This window comes from Schistosoma haematobium, chromosome ZW, assembly GCF_000699445.3.
Source record: "Schistosoma haematobium chromosome ZW, whole genome shotgun sequence".
Lineage (NCBI taxonomy): Eukaryota > Metazoa > Platyhelminthes > Trematoda > Strigeidida > Schistosomatidae > Schistosoma > Schistosoma haematobium.
Window position 1 is genome coordinate 74,739,127 of NC_067195.1, and position 24,843 is coordinate 74,763,969.

The window sequence follows — 24,843 nt, forward strand, 5'->3', positions numbered from 1 at the left end:
GAAAACTTAATAAACACTTGTATCTTCTGGATGATGTCTTTAGTGGTTCTTCAAGTTTCCGCCCCAGTAGACAGTAGGACTGTCTTGACATTTGTATTGAAAATTTCGACTTTGATGTTGGCTTGCTGACGGTTGTTTTGGTTTTCGGATGTTCTTCAGTTGTAAATAGGCTGCTCTTTCTTTTCTGATCCTCACCTTCACATCTGCATCAGGTCCAGCGTGTTCATGAATGATGCTGCCCAAATATGTAAAGGTTTTTACATCCTCCAAATCCTCCCCGTCAAGCGTGATTCGATTGAAAATAGGTTATTAGTCTAATCATTTGCAAGTACGGATTTAAATATCCATTAGTTTCCAAGTTAATACGTTCATCACTGAAGGTATTTTTGGATGCCGATTGATAACACATTTCAGTCTGCTGTAGTTTTTGTACGTTCTTTGTTTCCTAAGAATCTTATTTCACAACAACCGACTTTTTAAAAAAGTTCTTTATCTTTTGCGACAAAATCAATTTTATTCTCTAGTTGACATATTAATTCGGTCATCACTGAAATAATGGATAAGACAGACAGCTGTTTTACCGTATTCCTGACAACGTTATCAAATAATATCATTGAACAAATTAATACCAAGTTTGTAGCAAGCACTCTATCACCTATTCAGCTGTTCATTGGGTTCATTTTTGTGTTTCAATAGCGATTTATAGTTGCTTACTAGTTAGATTTTGTAGGTTTTTTAATATCTGTTACAGTTAACTATGTTACCACTGTCATCCACAACCACTTAACATACTACTGTTAATATTGTCATTTCTGTGCGATTCTCTATTTATTCTCTTAATGATGTATTTCAGCGTTGCTGCTGTTTTGTCTTTTCTAGCCTCCTAAAAAGAATAAATCATCAGGCAGTCGTAGTCAACGTAAAAGTTCACGAAAATTAAGTAGTACTAATAAAAAGTCAAACAATCCATTAATTTTAAATAATGATTTACTACAGAGTATCGATGAATTAGATGATGCAACAATTCAATCATTTGGTCAGGATTATTATCTATTTGTAATTAAACAATTGGAAATGCAAGTAAATGCATATGAAGATTATATTAAACAATTATCCATGCAAAATGAAAAAATTATAACAAAGGTAACCTTGTTGTTGTAGAAGTTAGTTTCTGGTCAATTAAAATGTTTACTAAAATTCTTTAATTTACATTAAGGTCATTTTAATTTGTCATTAACTAATGACTTAGAATGTAGCCGCATACATAAAGTGCACAAAATGACTGGTGTTATAAACTGTTGAAGATATGATCCCAATTTTTAAATGTATCCAATAGATCTTGGTCAGTTTCACATTACTCTGTGTGTTCTAGATTATTCAGTCAGTCAAATGTAAACTTTGAATGGGTGGTCCAATCAGATGTGTATCAAATATAACAATATTAGAGTTGTCGGTGGCATTGACTACTGATCCTTCACAGCCTCGTTATATCATGAAGCCTCTTAAACGTTAAATAAAAACCTCGATTTATAATCACAAGTTTCTTGAGATAATTTTGATGTTTATAATTAAACATAATCGAAATGTCAGAAAACACAGCACAAAAAATCTAAAAATCCTTAAGGTACACAACCATGATAATTACCATTTCAATTTTTAAAAAATACTCATGGTTAATAGATTGTTATTTTTTTTAATGAGAAAGAGCTATAATTATACACCACTTAATTAATAAAAGCTAATAATTGGAGTTACATAAAAGTATCGTAGAACTATTGTACAATGAGTACTATTTAGTAGTATTGCAGAGAACAAGAACACGAGTGGAGAAATCGAATGTATTTGAACGCGAAATTACGGAATATGTCACTAAAATCTGAGAACCATGCATTAAGTACTTAATTAGCGAAATATCAATCAATGGTTCCAAACTTGACTTTTCCTTTTGCAAATATCAGTCCATTGTCTCAGATTTCATTGTTCCTGCATTTTAATAACAATTACCTTCCGTTTCTGTTCTTTCTTTATCGATCTTCTGCTGAAATACATTCTATGTCTGACCATCATTATATACTACTTATTTGGATATGAGTAGCTCACATCACAGTATAAAAGCTAATCAATTAAAAATTGCCAAAGTTTCATGTAGTTTTTATTCTTTGATTATCTCTTCTTAAACAAACTGTTAACTTTCATTGATTTGAACAATGTTTTTCTATCTTGATAGTAATTTGATTCTATTTATAAACAACTAGAATTTTTATTTGCATATTTCTTTCTACATTGTATCAATCCAGTAAAATGTTATTTTGCAATGTATTACAATAAGGATTGTTTATGTTATCAAGATTGACTACTAAGTAGTTAATGGACTAAAGTGGAATTAATCTTTAGTGAGATAAGTGTTGAAGAAAATTAAGATCGAAACATCATAATAGTGTGTATTTAAGGGAAAATATCTAACCATTTCAATGAATTAACTAGTATACACTTACGAATTTTTATCTTATATCTAACTCTGAAATTTATTCTTTAACCCAAATATATAATTGTGTAATCTGATTTGAGCTATAGAGTTAGTAATATAAACCGGTTACTTGAATCAATATAGGTGAAACTAGGTTTAAACTCACTATTATATAGTATAAAGTTTAATGTCTTAAGTATTAAGTTATCAGTTCAAATGCAATCAAGTTGTTAGAGCGGTGTACCTAGTCCTACGTTGTAGTTGACTGACTGTGAAAATCATAAATTATTTGAATTAACTGTATCTGAACAATAAGAAATCATAGCTTATTAAAGCTAATTAAGTAGTATAGATGGTAGAAGCATGGGTAAGATCAGTATTCAGTGTCAATTAAAACATGAACAGAATGTAAATAAATAGATATCAATTAGATATGGAATAAAATGTCTCATAGTATAGAGATATTAATCAACAGTAATAAGAAAATAACATTAGTTCTTCTATATGACTATGAAGAGGGTTTAGATTATTAAATCATGGGTGGACTTTTTGTACAACTTCTGATATCTTTTTTTCCTCAACCTATCAAGATTGAGACTTTTCTTTAAGTAAACTGAGTGATCAGTGCCTTCTGTTAGACAGTTTTTAGTGTCTATGTGTGAACTTTAAAATAATATATAAATTAAGAAATTCATTATCATTGTAAATGTTATAGAACTATGATAGAGTTTGTCAAGTAACTAGAACTTCTACCTCATAAGAATTAGGGCATAGTAAATGAGATGTCATTTGATATTCGTAACCACTATTTTCTCGGATGATCCAATTGGATACAACTTTGACGGTATTTTTCTTTTGCAAGTGAACTGATGCTTAACAGTTAACATTAGCTCTGTACATGATTGTCCGAAGACTATGTATATATCAAGCAACTTAGATTCATATGATTTTGACACTGCCATTGTATTGTCTCTAGTCGCTTAAATAGAATGTTGTGATAAATCTCACTGTTTAAATAACTTTGAGTTCAGGTTAAATATATACTTAACTAATATTTTATCGTTTTTTTAACAGTGATTCTATTGATTTCGATTCATTTAATAATATTACTGTTATATCCGAGCGAAGATTAAATCATGAGTAACTTCTGAGACCTATTAATGGACTAATATTATCTATACATTCTTATGCTATAACTATTCAATAATTAGGTTATCTATATTTATATTCCTCTTATTATAAGCTTTATTTTGACCTATAATTTATTATTGTACGATTTACGGTTCTTAAGCTATGTTCAGTTTATTAACTACTGCCTCCCATGTTCACAGCCACTTTTTGGCTTTATTGTGTACAAATGTTATTTCTGTTTGATTGATATATAAACCCAGTATGTCTATAACAAAAGATTCGATTCGATTGGCATATTGAAAGCTGGTATTTAGTGTTCTGGACTCAAGTGGACGGGCTAAGCGGACATAGGACCAATAGGAACGCGAGACTGCCCATACTGGTCGAACGTCATTGGTTTTGACACAGTGAGAAGATTGTATAAGTCGTATTTTGATTAATGGATAAATCACGTGATAAAAAGCCGGACATAAAGTAATAATAATTACACTTTAGCTATTTAATTATTCTCTTTTATAATCCTTATCATATTACTATTTTTATAGTATCATACCAGTGATTTTGAATGTCAAGATCAATTTAGAACATTGAATAAAAGATATCATGAGAGAATCAATGAAGCGGCTGATTTAACTGAACGTATTCAAGCTATACAACGTGTTTTTAGAACAAATCTTGATAAATGGAGATCTAGAGAAAATGAATTAGAAAATCTAAAGAAGTCTACTGAAGAAAGAATGATGGCAGAAAATTTAGCAGTTGGTTAGAAAAATTTATTTTATTGATTATTGTAATTGGAAAATTTAAATAATGAAAAAGTATAATGATTTGAAAGTTATGGTATCAAAATAGTTGCAAAAATAAGTATCCATTTTCCCTTGTTGTCAAACGCGGTTGAAATAATGAATAAGTTTGATCTTAACTTGGAGTTTGTAATTTTGTATTTAAGTTGTCTTAGACAATTACTCAAGTTTTGTTGTAGCACTGATTGTATGAAGTTTTAACCTTTACTTATTTCAACTATTGAAATTTCTAAAATCTCCACAAAACCCCTTCTGATAATAATCATCTGCTCACTAGTGACTGACTTCAAGAGGCATTTCCTGGAGTTCTAGTGAGAAGCCGTGACCAGTGGAGTTCAACCAGGTCTGTTGTGAGATATCAGTTCACTGAAGACAATGGTGTACGGTGGCGCAATTTCGTGGATTGGTTAAAGTTGGACATTAACACCATTAGACGCCGGACCGTTCATTGGTCTAATGGTTAAGCGCTCGCGAGGCGGGGTCGTGGATGCGCACTACTGCGGAGTCCCATACTAGCATGAAACGGCCGTCTAGTGCTTCCAGGCTCTACTTATTTTTTCAAAAACAATTTGTGCTTACAATGAACCTGCCTCGATTACATTGATTTATTGTCTTGAGTACTGTGATTAGATTTCCATTTTTTCATTGTTATCTTTGTATTTTTTGTTCTAAAATATTCCAATTTGTCTAGTTGATTATTATTTTCTCAGTATATAGATGTCTTAAAAAGCAAATGTATGACTAAAATACTCATAATGTATTGCGCAAATATATCACATAGTTCTGATAAACTTATTTAAATTGTAACTGAGAGAGAAAAATATCAGTTTAATAGTAACAGCAACATAGTGGAAGGTTTGTATTTGAAGTACATGCAGTAGGTACACTAAAATCATTTTGATGCAGATATATTCATTTCATGTGTTCTAAATAAAATGAAATAATTGTTTTCTATGTATTATCAGTATCAGCACTTATTCAGTAATATGTTATTTTTGGGGACGTTAGATCCCCAGAACTCACTTGGGAAAGGATCTGATTTTGTAATTTTATTTAGAAAATTTGAATTTCTCTGTTTTCGCGCCAAAGGAGCTCCTGTCACTTTCATGTCGTGTTTCCCACTGGGAAGTGTCTTAAATGCTATTAGTCCGTTGCGTCTTTTATAGTATGCAATTTGGTAACTCTCACGAAGGACGGTTTTGCATTGTATATATACGTGTTGAATTGTGTTTGTTGTTATCGCTCGTCTCTGGCTGTTTTGCAGAATATACTTCCCATTCCAAGGTTGGACTTCTCCCGCTAGATAGCGGGGCTGGGACGTATCAATAGCTAGCTTACTGGTCTTTGGTCACCGAGTCTTGTTTCTCGTTCGCAGATTAAGTGAACTTGTGATAGCTTCAAACCTAGCAGTTATTGATTTTTGTTAAGAGTTTTGAAACGTAATAGTTGGTTCGTACCAGCCTAAGTCTCCCGACCAGTATTCACTTATTCATTCAACATCAGTCCAGGGTGAGAATCAACTTAAAATTTATTGAATTCTTACAATGTTTTAACTGAATAAGGTTCCATAATTTGTTAATCATTTGTTTGAGGACGTGCGTATTCAATGTCTTGGATCAATAGAGTTAGAAGTAAGCATTTACTCACTAACGAAATGGAGTTGTGGTTGATACATATTGCTAGCTAGTTAAATGTGTGAACTTCTAAGAATCGAACCATTAGTCTTGCTGTTTGGGTGAGATACAATAATGGACTATTACTTTCTTAGTTTGGTTATGTTCGCACATTGCTAAGATGATTCAAAGAAACAGTTGTCAGCCGCTAACAGATTTGCAGTAGTAATACATACTATTGACAAGTTCCTGTAGGAATCTATTTTATGATAGATTGTATTCGTTAAAGATTTATGTATAAATATGTTGTATGCTACTTATTCCCGTCGACGTATGTAGCATGTAACACCAATCGGAAGTGGAGAACCTGGCAGCAGAATTTTATGAAGGTTGGCTTGATGAGAACAGGAACGGAATTAGAAAGGAATTGTGAATCGAAAGAATCATACATAATGTGAAAGACAAATTTTGGAGTTTTACAAATCAAGCATTTAATGTATGGTTCTTATATTTTATCAGGATACTGTAATTTTGTCTTAAAATACATTCATTGTCCCACATGAATATTCGTTCATTACATATATAGTATACACATATACTATAAAGGCATGACAGAGCATAGTTGACTTAAAGTTTTTCTTCTTTTTATATCAAATCATACCATAATAACTTGAATTTTATAAAACTCTTTTATTATTCTCTGTTATTTCTTCTTTTTTCTAAACTAGCTAATGAATTAGCTTCACTTGAAGAATTTCGATTAAATCGTGAAGCCCTTTGGATACATTATCAGAATTTAGAATCTACTCTTGATCAGATAAAAAATGAACATAAGTTAGCTATGGAAAATTTATCAGAAAGGGATCTAGCTTATAGGGGACGATTGAAAAAAGTCACTAAATTAAAAATTAATGAGGTAAATTCTCTTCTTATTTCTAACTGTTAAGAAAGTAAGTGTATTTAATCATGGTTAAATTCAACGACGTAAATATTTTTATATTCGAAAAATCTTCAAACATACATTCTGCCGAAAGAACCAGTTTTGTTTAAAATGATCAGCGAATATATAATTTTATAATACTCACAGAGTATCCGAGAATTGAATTGTGACGACGGACCACGTGTGAACTCGAAGAATCTGTAGGAGGCTCAGAAGGAGCCGAAGATATTCCATCCGATCACCTGGAAGAATATTCTAGAACTCCTACATGTAGCTTCCCGATTGGACAATGCTAATAACCCCCTGTATGCTGATTGGTGGACTGTAATGATGATTTTGTTCTTACTAAAAACTCTACCTGACAATTTTGTACTATAATTGACGCTGTCTGGGAATAATATTCCTTTCATTAGTCTTCTGTCTTCTCACTGCGACTTGGAAGAGTTCTGGCGTTCTTGTGCTCACGTTATACAAGGTATATCAAGAACAACCTTCTAGATATACCATGCCCTGGTACGGCCGAGAGTGGGGAGAGTCCGCTCTCCCTCTCGAAATACTCTCACACGGCCGCGCGTATACAGCCTCTGCCAGGGAAGTCCTACTCATTGCCTTCTCGTGGTGGGGGTGTTGTTTACGAAAATGAGAGGACGAAAAGCGAATGTCCGGCGCTTTAACCGGATCACAAACCAATGGCGCACATGGGCTCCAGTATCCTGCGGGAACAAATGCGTCTGATTGTACCTTTGCGTTCCCTGATTACTAGCACATTACCTTACACCAATCTCTTCGTTATTGTTCTCTTTTTTTTTGCGCCCCTTAGCTTTTTTTTCTATTTTTCCTCGAATTCTCATTGTTTTGTGTGGCGCATATATTGGCGCTCTCTTGTACCAATATTTATGTGTTCAAATAAATAAATAAATAAAATTTGATCAAATAACTATTTGCTTAACAAATAAATGCTGTATTACAATATTGCTTGTTTCAATCAAGTTTGGGTCTAAATTAAATATTTTAGTATTTTTATTCGTAATAAGCTACACTTTCTTTGTCGAAAATCTAATAGATTTTATTTGCTCTTGTCAGATTTCATAGATTATACTGAATAAATTAAAGACTCACTCGCAAATAAGAGAACAGTTTCTGTTCTGGTTGCTGGTGCACCGATTAAATTTTCACCCTCCTCTGACTGCTTGAACACTGTCACACGCTTTACAGACCAATAGTTACACATATTTTCGGCATCAGGACTGCCTCTAGTTAATTGACTTATTGAATGTTTTATATAAAACAGCCTGATTAAAGCAAGTGAATATAACCATCTCTCTTGATTGTTCTACATTTAGAGTGGGCTTTATTGGACACTGTTTCATCTCACCAATCACTTTAATGTATCTGGTCACAAATTTGTTTTACCAACTGTGTTCCATTTAGTTATCTATGGTAATTCTTTTGTTATCTAACTTTTTTATGTAAACTGATTGCAACTAATGTAACTTAACTTAATGGAAAAGTTTCATACTACTAATGAGTACAAAATATTTTTTTATCAAAAATATTGTTGTAATGATTCTGGTCGTTCTCATATTTTATCGTTTTCATTTGGGAATAAAATAACATTCAATCAATCTACCTAAATCTTAGAAAAAAAGGTTGATGAAGGATCGTCCATTCGTGAAAAATGGTTAAAAACTGTTTTCGTTTCTTATAACTAGTTCTCTAACATTTCCACAATTACATCATGAAATAATTTTGTAGGTTAATAAATTATTGAATAGGTTTTGTGAGTCCTTTATTGATTGGATTTTGATCTTTGGCAATCATGATGCAACATTTTTGGTGACGTTGATCAATATAATATTAGTGTTGGTCTGCTAGGGACGACTTTGACGATATTCACTGATATGAATGTTTTGTCATTTCATGCGATTGAACATCAACCGAATTAAAATCAATGTTTAAACATTAAAAAGTGCTGATGTACCATTAACGTACCTCTAAATCTTTTAATTACAATCAACTACGTTGCACATTGCAATATATATTTATATTAAAATAATTGTAGGTAGTTAAGGTTAACTTTGTCACTCATATATTTAAATTGTGTGAACTTAGTTACTTTTAAGCGCAAATATTCATTTTGCTGGTTAATGAGTTTTTAACAACTTATTATTTTCAAAGTTGAACCCATGATTCGATATAAGCTAGACCACCATTGAAAACCTGAAAGCAGCGGACGACAGTTTCGTCTCAGTATGGGACTCCACAATAGTGTGCATCCACGGTTCCTCACGCTGAACTCGAACCCAGGACATCTGGTCCCTCACGAGAATGCTGAGCCTCTAGACATCCTACAGTGTTTATGTCTAACTTCAATCGATTCATGATCTTGTGCATTATTATTTGCTTAATTTAATCTTTCTTAGGTTGCTTCGGAATTTCGTTCCATTTCATTTCAACGAACAGAACCAACTATAAAACGTATGCTTGCTGAAAATGTTTCTATTGAAGATCAGTTAGTGAAACTTTCCGTGGCTATAGCTGATATAAGTAGAGAAAATGTTGATTTGTTGACAGAATTTTATCACTTAACTGATGAACAATCAAAGTTAGAAAAAGAACAAATTTTATTAAGTACTCGTAGTTCAGCCATACTAAAGGTGAGTTTCTAAAAGATTTTTGAAGATATAAATTTCTAATAGTCCCTTATCTATATGATAGAGAAATGAGTTGTTAGTAAAATGTTGTGGAAATCGTTGAATTTCACTGCAATCATGAACCGATCTAAATTAGACTACCACAGAAAACCTGGGAGCACTGGATGGCCTTTTAGTCCTGCTATTGGTCTCCTCAGCAGTGCGTATCCACGACTCTACACTCGGAAATCGAGTCAAGGACCGTTGAATGTCAACTCAGTTTTCTGAGAGTTGAGCGTTCACGCGCGAGGACCGGGATTTTGCGAATGGAGTCGTGGGTATACACTTGTGGGGAGTCCTGTACTAGTACGAAATGGCCGTACAGTGCTTCCAAGTCTTCACTGTCGATCTAATATTGATTAATTCATAATTTCAATGAAAAAAGGACCATTATGTATTATTATGTCTTATAAGATAAACCTACCGACGAGCAGTTACCGAAGCGCTTGGATTTTCAAATCTAATGTATAGGTAGAAGAGAAAGTAAATATGGGATACTTCATGTGTGTAACGACTATTTAAGTCAGAGTCGGACAATTATTTATAACAAAGGTCTATATTCACACTAACACTACGTCAGGTGGGTCACATGCACATGAGATGCCGAGACTGTTTTAGTCAATATACTGGTGTGTACTATTTATTAACGAAACCTGAAATTGCGTACATGATCATTAAAGTTAATAATCTGACCTTATCAGTAAGAAGAAGGCCTTAATTCGCATATTTTTGCTAATAATTTGTAATCAGTGATTATTTTACTTGTTTTAATGTACACTATACTGCATAGGTAAGCGTTTATTAGTTGTCATCTGAATTCTAACTTATCAAAGTTTATTAATAACAACTCCTGTTCATAAATATAGGTTAATTCCTCCGTTCCCCTACATAACCACTGGAAGTTGAACATTTTGCATGTTTAAAACTGCCATTCGATATTTTTCATTTCATATAATATTGCAGTGTGTTCGTTAAGATTAGAGATTTGTTGTAACACTTGTTTAAGTTTTAGCAAATAGATATTTCTGTACTTAAACATCTTTGTGTGATATTTCGAATTGCTTATGATTCAAACTTTTTGCTTTTAGAGATTCACATTAAAGACAATTAAACCAGTAACATGTTTGATGTATATGATACGATATGAGCCAAACAATGGGAACCCATTCAAAAACCTATATGTTGTATATATGGCGTCGGTTGCTACGTTAAGCCCACATAGCATATTCTAGCTTCCGGACAGACCAATTTATTCATCCTTTTTGAGTTACATTTTGACCTTGTTAATAATTCGCTTGCCAATGTTAACTGTTTTTATACAACGTATGTGTGTGCATTTCTTATCTTACTTATCACATATCTGTAACCTATTTTTTCTGACTATAAGTATCGAGTCACGCCTGATTAAGACGAGTCTACTCACTTGCCTTCTCCATTGCGCGTCACTTTGTTTGCTTCACTATCCGATCAATGAATGTACGAAACACACGTATTCAAAAATCCATTCTCGTATTTGACTTATTTAATTCTATTATTCACTAACTTGATTTAAGTTGATGATTGTATACGAGGATTGGTGGAATGAATCATTCAATAACAATCATTCACATGATCTAAATGGAGTCAGATTTAGGGCCATTAAAGTAGTGAGCCATTCTACAAAATTAACGTTCGATATAATTGGCGTCAAAATAACGAGCTACAAAAAACATTATCTAAGATCACGTTTCTCATAATATAATTTCAAATTATCTCACTTCTGAAATAGCACTTAAATCATGGGGATTTTTGTATTTTTCCTAATGGTAAAATTTTAATCATCCCATTATAAAAATTTTCCCATCCTGTTTCATCGAATAAAATAAGTAATTTTAAAAAGAAAACTACTGGTTGTTATTTTTTTTGGAAAAATAATATAAAACATAATGACTTCTTCAATAATCAGCTTTTCTCCAGACTGTGAACATTAATAATTTACCTAGCACTAGCTACACAGTCTACTATTTCTAATTAATGAATGTAAGTTGGTCAGTTTTATAATATTTTTTCCTGAAGGGTTTACTGACGCGACTGAATCCTCAGGGTGTTTTCAATATGAGATACAAGGTATTCTCACATGCCAATCTTCTAGGATAAGGTTATATGTCTATTAATGAAGTGTATGAGAAAATAGTGAGTGGCCAAGTCATATTCCAGCCCTTGTTGGATTTTGAGGATGGATGTAGATGGTGATCTGTAGTAGTTTCTTTTCACTACTACAGATCAAATCATTTTGAATACTGTTTTTCTGGATGAAGTTGGTTTTAACAGGAAGTAAAAAACCAACAATGAAAATTTATTTCCCTCCTAAATTGTAACCCTAGATTTGAATCTAATCTTCATACCAAATCTCTGTCGCCTTCGTTCACCGTGTAACTTCAGTACTACTCTCTCGATTTTTGTAGTTTTTCAAGCGTTCAACCAATAGTCGATGTCTGCTACGAATCGTCACAAATAATTGACTGAGGACAGCTGCTGCAGTAACGGAAATATATATCTGAAATCGCGTCACCTTTACGTTGAGTGTATTTAATTGGAAAAGTCATGAAAAGTGTCTGACATTGTTTGTTTGATCATCAACGGTAGCTAGAATTAGAGAGGCTACAATCTGAAGAAAATATTCAGCTGTTTGTTTGTACTCAACAAATATGTTTTCTAATTTACAAAATTAACCCTCAGAGATCGAATCATCAGATTCCACGTCTCATCGATATATAGAAGATCAGTTATTAGTGTAGAGGCAAAAATGGTCAAGTGTGTTCCGACTAAATGCTCACCTTCATGAAAAAACAATACCATGAGTGACCTACCTTTGATTTAAGCTACTTTGAATTACTAACCAATACTATTACTAACAAGTAAAAGCATAAAACAAAAGTTTGAATCTGATCTTTAAAAACGACCAAATATTTAGTAATTAACTTCTGTGTTTTTTTCTGAAAGAATTTGTTATGACAGCGGGAACTGGACTTAAAACCGGAAGAAACTAAGATTTGCTAGACTTAAGAAAGAAGACAAAAAACTTATGTAGATGAGGTTTTATTCATCCTTCAGAAACAACAGCAAATAGCAAGTACTCGATTATTGATAGATTTAACTAGCATTTAATAATCAATCAGTAATACCATATATAAACTCCGCCTATAGCTCTTCTAAAGTTACCGCCGGTCCCAAGCCCGGGTAAAGGGAGAGGGTTGGGTGTGGGGTCGACAAACACATCCCATAGAAAAAACCTTTGCTAAAAGTCGCCAACCAGTGTCATATATAATTAAAATAGTAGGAATAAAACTGGCCTTTGTGCTGGCATTATACAAGTGAATGTCACACGGAACAAATTTCGTACTGAATCAATAAAAAAGAACATTGGATGGCTTGTTGGATAAAATTCAAACTAAAGCAATACAAAAGAACAATATACTGGACATGTATTACACCAAAATCACTCTGTATTAAGAATAAAACAAATTCTATACTGAGTCTTAGGTGGTTAGACATAGTCAATAGGAGACTTGACCTATGTTTCATGTAACTTAGTACTCGTCAGTAAGATGTACTTGTAATCTTGAGGGGACTGATGCTACTTGAATCCAAACAATAGTTTAACACTGAAAGATTTACAGTTTTATTGTTCACTAAGTACTGATGTTTGACACTATTCAGTGATCAATCAGTTGTAGATATACTGAATAGTTATAACACTGAATTAAAACATGATCTTACATATTATCTCAACCTAGCAGCTTGATTGTAGCTGATTACACATATTGTAGTAAAACCTTAAACTTATTGTTAGTGAATTGGAGATAATGTTTATTTCTAACTTGTTAAAATATGATGAACAATTGATAAAGTAAGATTTAACCGTTGCTCAGTTATTAGCAACATGGCTGCATTTAGAAAACCGTTCTGTTAACTTTCTTGTTGGTCATGTGTTAAAATTTAGATTGGTTTAAAACTAGTTATAAATGGTCCCTCAATCATTTACAATTGATTGATCACTGGGTAGTGATCAATGCCATGTATGTCAGGTCCTTCTTAGTGCAGATCGAATTCTATCGACCATGTTGCAATGTGGCCGCTAGTCTAGGTGACTCGACATTGCGCGCACTATGTTGAGATAAGATGGTGGTTGGAGGTAGTCTACAGGAAACAATGTACCTAGGTTTCGTGCTATTCAGCACTCGTCAGCAAGGTTAACTTGTAATCTTGTGGGAACTTGGTCGATAGAATCCGACCTGCACTAAGAAGGACCTGACACATATGACCCAATGATCATTCAATTGTAAAAACATATCAGTCCTACATGAGGTCAGTCGCGTCCCGGTTAGCTCAGTAGTAGCGTCCCATTGTTATGCTGGGTGATATGGGGTTGAATCCGTCAGGGAGCGTCAGTTCTTTCAAGATTACAGGTATACCTTGGTGACGGGTACCAGATAACATGAAACCAAGATCCAGGGTCTCCTGTCGACTACCTCCAAGGTCGCACAATCATTTTATTGGTTTGTTTTTTTATGATAAAATGTTCATGTGTTTTTTAGATTTGTATTTGGTAATATTTGATCATTTGATAGATAAATTGTACAAATAAGTACTTCATAACTATTTTATATCTACCTCCTTTTATTTTACCTCTCTGCTTGTTACTTTTTCTAAACAAAGGTATCTCATTTATTATCAATACTTCAAGTGAAACTTGATGAGAAAATTAAAGAAGCTAATGAAAAGAAAGAAATTTATTTGAATTTAAACAATAAATGTAATGAATTAGAACATGAGAAACAATTATTAAACACAAAAGTTGAAGTGAGCAAATTATCATGCATAATAGAATAAATAGTTAGTTAGTTTCGCCTGTTGCTCCCAATGAAGCATAGGCCGCCGACCAGTGTTCTACAACACACACTGTCCTAAGCCTTCCTTCCTAGTTCTATCCGATTGTTGTTCATTCTTCTTATGTCTGTCTCCATTTCTCCGCGTAATATGTTCTTTGGTCTTCCTCTCCTCCTCTGGCCTCGAGCATTCCATGTGACGGCCTGCCTTGTGACAATTGGGTGCTTTCCTCAATGTGTGTCCTATCCACTTCCAACGCTTCTTCTTAATTTCTTCTTCCGCTGGGATCTGGTTTGTTCTCTCCCACAGTAGGTTGTTGCTGATAGTGTCCGGCCAATGGATCTGAAGTATTTTGCGTAGACAATTGTTAATAAACACCTGTATTTTCTGGATGATGGCTTTTGTAGTTCTCCAGGTTTCTGCCCCATACAGTAGAACTGTCTTGACATTTGTATTGAAAATCCTGACCTTGGTGTTGGTTGACAGTTGCTTTGAGTTCCAGATGTTCTTCAGTTGTAAATATGCTGCTCTTGCCTTGACGATCCTCACCTTCACATCTGCATCAGACTCAGCATGTTCATCAATGATGTTGCCCAAGTATGTAAAGGTGTTTACATCTTCCAAATCTTCTCCGTTAATTTTGATTGGATTGGTGCATGCTGTGCTGTATCGGAGAATCTGGATTTTCCTTTGTGTATGTTGAGGCGTACTGCTGCTGAGGCTGCTGCTACACTGGTCGTCTTCTCCTACATTTGTTGTTGTGTGTGCGATAGAAGAGCCAGATCATCTGCGAAGTCTAGATCGTCTAGCTGCATGCTAGATGTCCATTGTATCCCGTGCTTCCCTTCAGATGTTGACGTCTTCGTGATCCAGTCAACCACCAGGAGAAAGAGAAAGGGTGAGAGTAAGCAACCTTGTCTAACACCGGTCTTCACTTTGAACGAATTTGTCAACTGTCCTCCATGCACGATTTTGCAGTGTAATCCATCATATGATCTCTGTATGATATTGACTATCTTCTGAGGCACGCCGTAGTGTCGAAGAAGTTTCCATAGTGTTGTTCTGTCCATGCTATCAAATGCCTTTTCGTAGTCAATGAAGTTGATGTAGAGTGATGAATTCCATTCAATTGATTGTTCTACAATGATCCATAGAGTTGCGATTCGGTCCGTACACTATCGATCCTTAAGGTATCCAGCCTGTTGGTCTCGAAGTTGGGCATCTACGAAGTCCTTCATTCTGTTCAATAATGCCCTGTTGAAGACTTTTCCTGGTATTAAGAGAAGAGTGATACCCCAGGAGGAGTTATAATAGAATAATAATATATATTTTTAGTTAGAAAAATAGATATTACTAGCCTTAACTTAATCATCTCATTATTAATTATAAGTTAAATAAAACAAAAAAAATTAATTTTATAAACAGTTATTTTGTTAAACATGATTAGTGCAATGAATCACGTTAATTTTGATTCCCAATAAATATTATCTAATCAAATCTTGAATGAACAATGTATCAATGATAAAGGACCATGGTGGAGACGATTAGTAGCTCAGGTGGATGTTTTTGATGGAGTTTTGTTCTCTGAGCTGGATGGTTTGGTCGTGGAGCTTTCATGAAAGTAATGTCAATTATTGGTTAATTTATAATAAGATGAAGCGAAAAGATTGTTTGTGTTTTAGTGTAAGACTTAAAACAAGCCAGTAATATAGAAACTTTCATAGAGAAAAAAAATTAGTGACAGGTATTACATTTTCCATGTTTACATGAAGAGAAAATCAACAGAAATGAATAAATTTCAAGAGAAAGATTTAGAAAAAAAGAGGATACAAATGAATTCAACATTTAGGTTAAGGTTTAAAAAATACGAAGGCAGCTACATCACTGCAGTTTATTTTAAATTATATCACTTATGGTCTCTTTTGATTAATTTTAAAATTTTTAATGATTTGAACTAATCAATCTCCAGTAACCTACAGTCACCAAGTAAACAGTATGCATAGTTTCAAAATTAATGGATTGAATAATTTCATATTAAGTTTTCTGTAATCATCAGAATTCTTTCTATAAATGGCTTGGCTTCTTCAGTCGATATAAGTTTTCAGACATATATGTATAAAGTTGAAGGTAGATACAGTACTACTGATTCACTATTGTTAAGACGGATAATTAATGTTTCGCTTAAATCAATTGTTTAAATTCATATTAACCACTTCCCATCTTCGATAAGTATAAACTCCGCCTGTAGCTCTTCTAGAGTTACTGCCAGTCTTAAGCCCGGGTAAAGGAGGAGGGTTGGGCATGGGGTTAGTGTCCCCATCCCGTAGAAAACAAACTCGCTAAAAAAACGCTTACCAGAAAAAATAATCCAAACCATTTTAACTCTGCCCTGAGAGTTAGAAGGTCTTCATTTAGAAGAATTATGACGCTTCATGGTGAAAGCCGAGTTCCTTCGGAAGCCACGAGGCCGATGCCCCTTCTAACAACCAGAGCAACAATTTTTATAGGTACATGGAACGTCCGAACAATGTGGGAGACCGGGAAGACCAGTCAGATAGCAATGGAAATGAGGTGATACAACTTGGCAGTACTGGGAATCAGCGAAACCCATTGGACTCAAGCTGGAGAAAAAAGGCTAAATACGGGAGAGATGTTACTATACTCCGGTCATGAAGAGGAAAATGCTCCGCACACTCAGGGAGTTGCTTTAATGCTGTCCAAAGTACCTATTAGACGTAAATTAAGTCCGAACTGACTGTTGAACATACTACATACTCTTTATTATGAAAATGTGTAACACTCTTCTAACTAGTTAATTTTGCTAATATTTATCAAAATATAAATGACTATTGCTATAAGAGTAACCTTCTCGTAGGGAACCTTGACTATATTCTCAGAAAAGTTTTAATATAACTCGTTTTCTAGATAAAGATTTATGCACTTGACTTCAAAAAACAATTTTTGTGTGAGGACTAGTTAAACCAAGGTAGGTTAAGACGTTACCATAGGTTGAAGTTTCAGTTCTATGATCAGAATGCTGCCGCTTCTACACCTGAAGCAAGTATCAACAGAGAATTAGTGAGCTTGATTAAACCTACAGGATTTCGTTATTGATAAGCTTAGTGCAAGTTGACGAAGTGGATTCTTTTTGAAATAAAAAACATTTGAAGTTATATGAAGTAGTATTTATCGATATGCTGACTTTGACGAACCTTGTGAAAAGGTCCAGTTTGCTTCTGTTATCGAAGAGGAATTGAATGATTCAATGAATAGATTCTCGATTGTTAAAATAAAAAAAGAACACTGATCGATAGATGACTGAGATGATACTAAGTGACTAAATGGTAATTATTATCAAGACTAGACTACTGACGTAAGCCACTGAATGATTTCAAATAAAAAAACAAAATCACTCACTAAAAGAATAAGTTGTTTATGTAATGAAGTGATATACTTCTATACAGAATAATAACACTGAATTAATATAATAAAAGATCATAGGGGATTAAAGGATAGCGGTCCGTAGATCACTCACTCCCTAATAAATTAAAATCTGACTCTTGAACTTAATTCTTGTTGATTAAATTAGCTTCATAGTCTCATTATTATTAATTTTTACCTTTGAATTTAGGGTTTAATAAGTAAAAAAGATCATGTGCTGAATAATATAAACAAAATCAATAGAAAATCAGTAGATTGTTCCGATTCAATTCATCATTTAACCGACTGTATTTTATATGCAGCTGAATACATTCAAACAATTTTATCTACTAATTCTGATCAATCATTGAATGAAACTTGTCAACTAAATAAAGATACTACTGATCAACTGGAGAATGAAGATACAAAAGAAATTTTGTTTAAATTATACAATAAATTAAATTCAGTTGATTGTATCATAAATAAATATGATCCGATACAATTAGATGATACTAATTATGAAAATGAAATTGATAATCCATTAAGTGAAAAAAGAATAATTGAACATAATGACAATTTATCAGATATTAGTGTACCTAATTATGAATTAGATATTGATGAAACAATGTTAATATCAGAACCAGAGGATACTGATCAAAATAATAATCAAAACAATAAATCAATAATCAGTAGTAAATCAGATAATATGAATAAATTAGAAAATATGGAAAGACTGGATAAAATATGGTCACAAATTAATACTTCTTATCTAAAATCATATGATCCAGCTTCAAATGAATGGAAAGAAATTTTAAGTATGTTCTCTTGATTGTTAAGAATATTAATGCTTCTTTTCTTTCTTTTTTTTCTTCTGAATTCGAATAGTCTATGTAGTTTTTACATGTATTCTCTTATTTACAAATTTGTAAATCACTGGCAATTCGTAAAGATTGTAGTATTCTAACAGATCACCACTGAAAACGTATAAGCACTAGATGACCGTTTTTGTCCTAGTATGAGATTCCTCAGTAGTGCGTATCCACGATGTGTAAATGTTTAAATGTGTACACAAGTTAAAATTTGTTTCATTTATCAATCCAACTGTCTTAAGAGATTTCATTGATTCATGTTTATTATTATTATTATTATTATTATTTCACAAGTTGAAATCATGAGCCAATTGAAGCTAGACCACCATGGAAACCCGGAAGCACTGGACGGCCGTTTCGTCCTAGTATGGGACTCCTCAGCAGTGCGAGCACTTAACCATCAGACCACTGAGCCGGCATCCAGTGGTGCTAATGTCTAACTTCAACCAATCCACGAAGTTGCGCCACCGTACACCATTGTCTTCAGTGAACTGATATCTCACAACAGACCTGGTTGAACTCCACTGGTAACGACTTCCCACTAGAACTCCAGGAGTGTCTCCTGAAGTCAGTCACTAGTGAGCAGGTGAAATTTCTAAAAAATCTCCACAAAACCCATTCTGATATTATTATTATTATAGCTATAAAATTAAGATGATATAATTTCTTTCAAAATTGTAGGTATATTTTACTAATAAGTTTTATCAATTATGTAAATAAGATTGATAAATATTTTACAAACAATATCCATTCACTTAATGGAATTTATTACAAAGGACTATTGGGAATCGTTCACCTGGTTAGCGTTTTTTAGCGAGTTAGTTTTCTACGGGATGGGGTTGCTAACCCCATACCCAACCCTACTCCTTTATTCGGGCTTGGGACTAGCAGCAGCCCCAAAAGGGTTCCAGGTGGAGTTGAATTATTCACCTAGCAGATTAAATATTGAAGTGATAGATATATTAGATTTTGATTTGATTATGAACATCAACATAAGGGATGTATGAAAATCCAACTGGGAGACTTCAAATGAAAGACTATCCTAAAATATAGTTTACTTAATTCTATTTCACTTGGTAACACTTAATTTCATATGTTTATTAGTTAAGATCTTTTTGTTTTAGCTCAAAATGAAAATTTACATTGCTTTGGTGTTGTACATCATCAGAATATTATCATACCCAATTGAATATTTTCTTCAGTGTTAATTATATATATAATATTGAAGTATATTGAGGACTCAGTAGCTAAGTGGGTAACGCAATGGCGTCTGAAGTGAACGGTGCTGGGTCCAAGTCCCAGAGTGAGCATCAACTTAGATGCAGGCACATCCAGCTGACGAGTTCCAAATAGGACGAATCGCGCGCCCTGGATTCCACTGCTAGCCACTATCCATCTTTGCTTATATTCAATTTGTATACACTTTTTTGTTTATAATGCAATTTAGATTTGTAACATGGATCCTTAGATGATATATTTGTTTCAAAATCGTCTTTGATTTTTATAAATTCATGACTAAAAGGATTTTGTAATGTGATATCTTCATATGTTCGTAATAATAATCATTTCGAACGTATAAGGTCTGTTTATTTGTTTGTTTTTTACTCAAAATATCCAACTATAAAGGAGCCTTCACTTTAAATTAGATTTATTTTTATTTATTTATTAGTGTAATATGATACATAATCTCAGAAAAATATAAGTGTAAAGTCACAACTAGAGATTGGTAAAATATCATGAAAACACCTTCCTGATAATGAATTATTTGTGAAGATTAAAAAAACAAACAATGTATTTATTACGGTAGTTCATTTATTGAATAAAAGTTAAAATCAAATTATTGTTGTTCCTAAGGCCATGAGTTTTCTTGTTGTTGATATTCAATGAAGAATTTCGATCAGTCTTTGTTGACATACACGTGAATTACTTCGATACAGCTAATTTGTTAAAAGGTTTGTAGAAAAAATGGATTTCGTTACATTTGAGACTTATCACCTGAAAGTGTCAGTGTTAATCTTCGCACTGGGACTTGAACCACTGAGCTACTAAGTTGAGGTAACCACCAAAGTGCTCATCACATTGTACCCATCAAACAAGCTAGTGGCTGTATAGACTCAGTCGTTCATTCGATAACGAGTAGAAAGTTGAAGAGATCGATATCGGATTCTCGCCAAAATGTGAATATCAACACTAACACATCTATCTGAAGAATCCGAAGTATGGTGAAATGTTTGTCATAGATTTCATTCCTAGCTGCAAACCATTTGATCTACAGAAGACAAATTATCATTTCAATCATATTCGTTACTCATTATCATTGAGAAGTCATAGTAAACAAATATTCCTTAGTCTCGTTATAATGATAATATTGTGTTATTTGAAATGGTAGAGACTCAACTTCCGAAAATAATTGTTCGGTTTTGAACAGACGCTATAGGATTAACCATTTTACTAACAATTTTCGAATTATTTTCCCTGGCATTTTATCTTTAATAATAGTGTGTTTCTTGGATGAAATTATTTCAATTAACATAAGATGAGGGATTCTTAGCTGCTAATTATTTCGAAACGAACTAATAATACAATCTTATCCTATTCATCCTGGGTTTGATCCTGTTTCCAAGCACGTGTGTACGTTACTGGAGACCTACAAACTTAGATTTGTAGCATAATCGAATGTCTTTTGGTAAACAAATGATCATGTTTTCTCTTAGTTAGATAGTTCGGTTTAGAAGCACAGCTAAAGTGTCTAAATACAGTTTGCATTCAGTGGTGTTATCCAGTACGACAATATCAACTTTTTAATCTTAAACATCCCAGTTTAAATAATGATAAAATCAAGATAAATTTATACACATACGAGTTACATGAAAAACACTATTGATTTGATTACTGTTTTATATTGCAGATATTTTAGCAAAGAATCAAATAAATTGGAGTGAAAACTTAAAGAACAAATCAACTTATGTACATGATGGTTATTTAAAACCAGGCGATTTGAAATTTATTCCACCGCCATCAACAAAAATCTTAACAAAGAAGGAATACATGAGTTCATTGAGAAGAAGAGAAAGTAGAAGTACAAGTCGTAATCGTAAATCAACTGACAATATTTCAGATAATATTAATGAAAGGTACCATAATTCAAATAATTTTCATGAATATTATCCAGTATATGATGACATATATATAAAGCGAAACAGCTTGTCCATTTTTTGTATGGAAACCTGAAACAGGTGTTTCATCTTTCTGTATAACTGTTTATTCAATGTATTAACATACATAAATAATGGTATCATCATTGATACCAACCATCCGTCAATATATAAATGAAAGAAATTGAACAAGACGATTAAAGAAACCCCGTGATACATTATTAACATTTTGACCATTTGGTTGAAGTTGATAAGAAGTCATAGAGATAAGTTTCGTTGTTGGCATTGACAGTGTTTACCCATCAGGTTCATTTCAATCCATCCATTCACAGAATCCACATTTCCCAACATCGAATAGTCAAATTCACTTTTATATAATGCTATAATGAACGAGAACACAAATGCGGATAGCCAAATGTATTTTAATGCAACATTACAGAATATCTTGATAAAATCTGAAAACCATACAGTAAATACTTTACTTGCAAAATATTCATCAATTGTCTCTCATCAATTGTCCATAGTTTACATACCAATCACTCTCTGTTCTCGTCCTCTTCTTTTCGAGTTTCTCAACCTTCTGCCTCCAGGCATTCCACTTTTGATTGATGGTAATTACTACTTAAATCTGCTGACATAAGTAGCACACACCACAAAACTAATCATGCAAAGTTATATCATGCAACCAGTCAAAGTTATTTATGATGAAAGTTCTAGAAAAATCCAGTTATATAAGTCATGTGTCTTCACTAGTTTGTCCACAGTCAACACGGTTATTTCTTTAATGAATTAATCAGGTAATGGGACCAAGAGAAAACATGAAAAAATCCAATAATTATTTTTCATCTAAAATACTGACTACTGACTGATTCAACCAAGTTGGAAGTAGGGATAGGTAACTCACTAACAATATTATCTGCTGGAAATTTTTCTAATAAATTCAATGTCATTAAAACATCGTCATCAATATTGTCGTATTGATTTCAGAAATTCACATTTGAGAATTCAATGCTCACAACTACTGAGCAGTTTTCAGCTAACGGGAAATAGTTTTTTTCTTTAAATTATTTAATTAATCCTTCAATTAATTTTATTTGGTAACTTACAGATAAAATCAAACCTGAAGGTTACAACAGACATTCCCTCTGTTTTGTATGATAAGTTCTAACTAGTTTATCTTTCAAATTTGAAATCCAACAATTGTATGATCCTGAGTACTGCTAGAGATATGAGTGCAGTTATCACTCCCCGGTCGCCCAAGGGGTTTTTCTTAAGGTTCCTGAAAAGAAAATTGTGTTAGGATTGGTCGTAGTGACCCGAAAGCGTGACCGCAGTACCCAAGGGACAACTGTTTGAGGCCTGTCTCACACGAAATTTCAGCGGGTAATTTTTGTGTCAGCCTCCTACTTGTTGAGACCTTACATCCGGAAACGGATATCCGTGGGATAAGGCGAGTTGTTCATTTTTGGTGTCAACCTTTTCTAACCCCACCTCTCCTTGTGGGAAGGCAACATCGGTGTTATGCTGGTTGTCTGAAGAAAACACCTTACTGCTGTCACACCTCTGTATAGTCAACAGTACGACTTCAACTTCGAACTTTGGGTTTGCTGCTTTTAGTCTTAACGTTCTTCAACCGACCTGTCTGACATGTTAGGACCCTGAGAAACGATTGTTCCAGCCAATATAGCTCGATAGGCAAGCCTGACCATCACGTCAAGGTAGCAGCAACGGTCGGAAATTGTATGAATATATTCATGGTGTAATCTGACAGGTTGTCAACTATTTTAGATCTTAAAAACATTTTAAACAGCTACATAATAGGGTATTCACTATTTCCTAGTTTTAAGAATTCTCCAAATAATTTTAATGTGTCGATCAGTTACACACCTCTTTTGTCAGCTTAATAATTTATGCTTTGATTTAATTTAATCTTTTTTTCAATCTATCAATATTTTCAGATCCAAATCAGTTGGAGTTCAAACTCGTAGTAGCTCATGTGTTAGCCAGTCAAAAAGTAAACAGTTACGTTTTGAACAATAAAAATATATTATTCAGTACAAGATATATGTATGACACAATGGTTATATTTTTAGTTTTCAATTGAGAGAATATGAAAATATTATGTGATATTTAATGCTTATAAACATGAGATTGATTACTACCAGTTTTTAATGACTGTTTACTGATTTAAGTAGTATGTAATTTAAAAACTTCTATTTCAATATGATAAATAAATTTTGGAAAGGTACAAATACATTTTTGTTTGTTGTTATCTGACAAGATAATGTCTTTGTCTAAAAGTTTTCCTAAGAAGTTAAATAACTTAATGTACCCAAAAATCCATAGAAACGATTAGATTTGATAAATAGCTAACTTGAGAAGTTTAGATCAAATAGTGGTATTTTTTTTCACCGCCGTATTAACTTCTGTTAATAGATAAACACAGTTATTTAAACTACAAATGCATAAACTACGTATACATATGTTTTGTTTCATAATTTTGTATCTTGTCATCATGTTGAAAATAGAAATTACAGTGGTGTATTTGAAGCACAATCCGTCTGGAGCCTTTGTATGGTTATTTTTAGTCCAAAGCTCGGATAAAGGAAGAGGGTTAGGCATGAAGTTAGCAACCCCATTAACTACAAAGGAACCAAGTTAAAATCGCTGGCCAGAAAAGATTATTTAAGTCATTTAAATTTTGTCCTGGATGTTAAAGGGCCCTCATTTAGAGCAGTTATAGTGTAATTCAAAATTTTCGGCAATCAATAAACTGTTTCTTCTGACAACCAAAGCAACAATTAATTTAGGTTCATGAAATGTTCAGATAATTTAGAAGACTATAAGAACCATTCAAGTAGTCGCAGAATTGAGAAGATGCAA

The 24,843-nt window shown here is 33.2% G+C and overlaps 1 protein-coding gene across 1 annotated transcript; it reads left to right on the forward strand.

The window, feature by feature from the left end:
• Nucleotides 1-879: 879 nt before the first annotated feature.
• Nucleotides 880-24,212, forward strand: MS3_00004377 (uncharacterized protein; the record flags this gene model as incomplete). Its single annotated transcript, XM_035734334.2, has 8 exons — nt 880-1,143; nt 4,144-4,360; nt 6,743-6,930; nt 9,378-9,611; nt 14,346-14,489; nt 18,148-18,751; nt 21,714-21,939; nt 23,919-24,212. Coding segments are annotated over 8 exons (1,959 nt in total), but the record flags the coding sequence as incomplete, so codon positions are not given.
• Nucleotides 24,213-24,843: the final 631 nt, after the last annotated feature.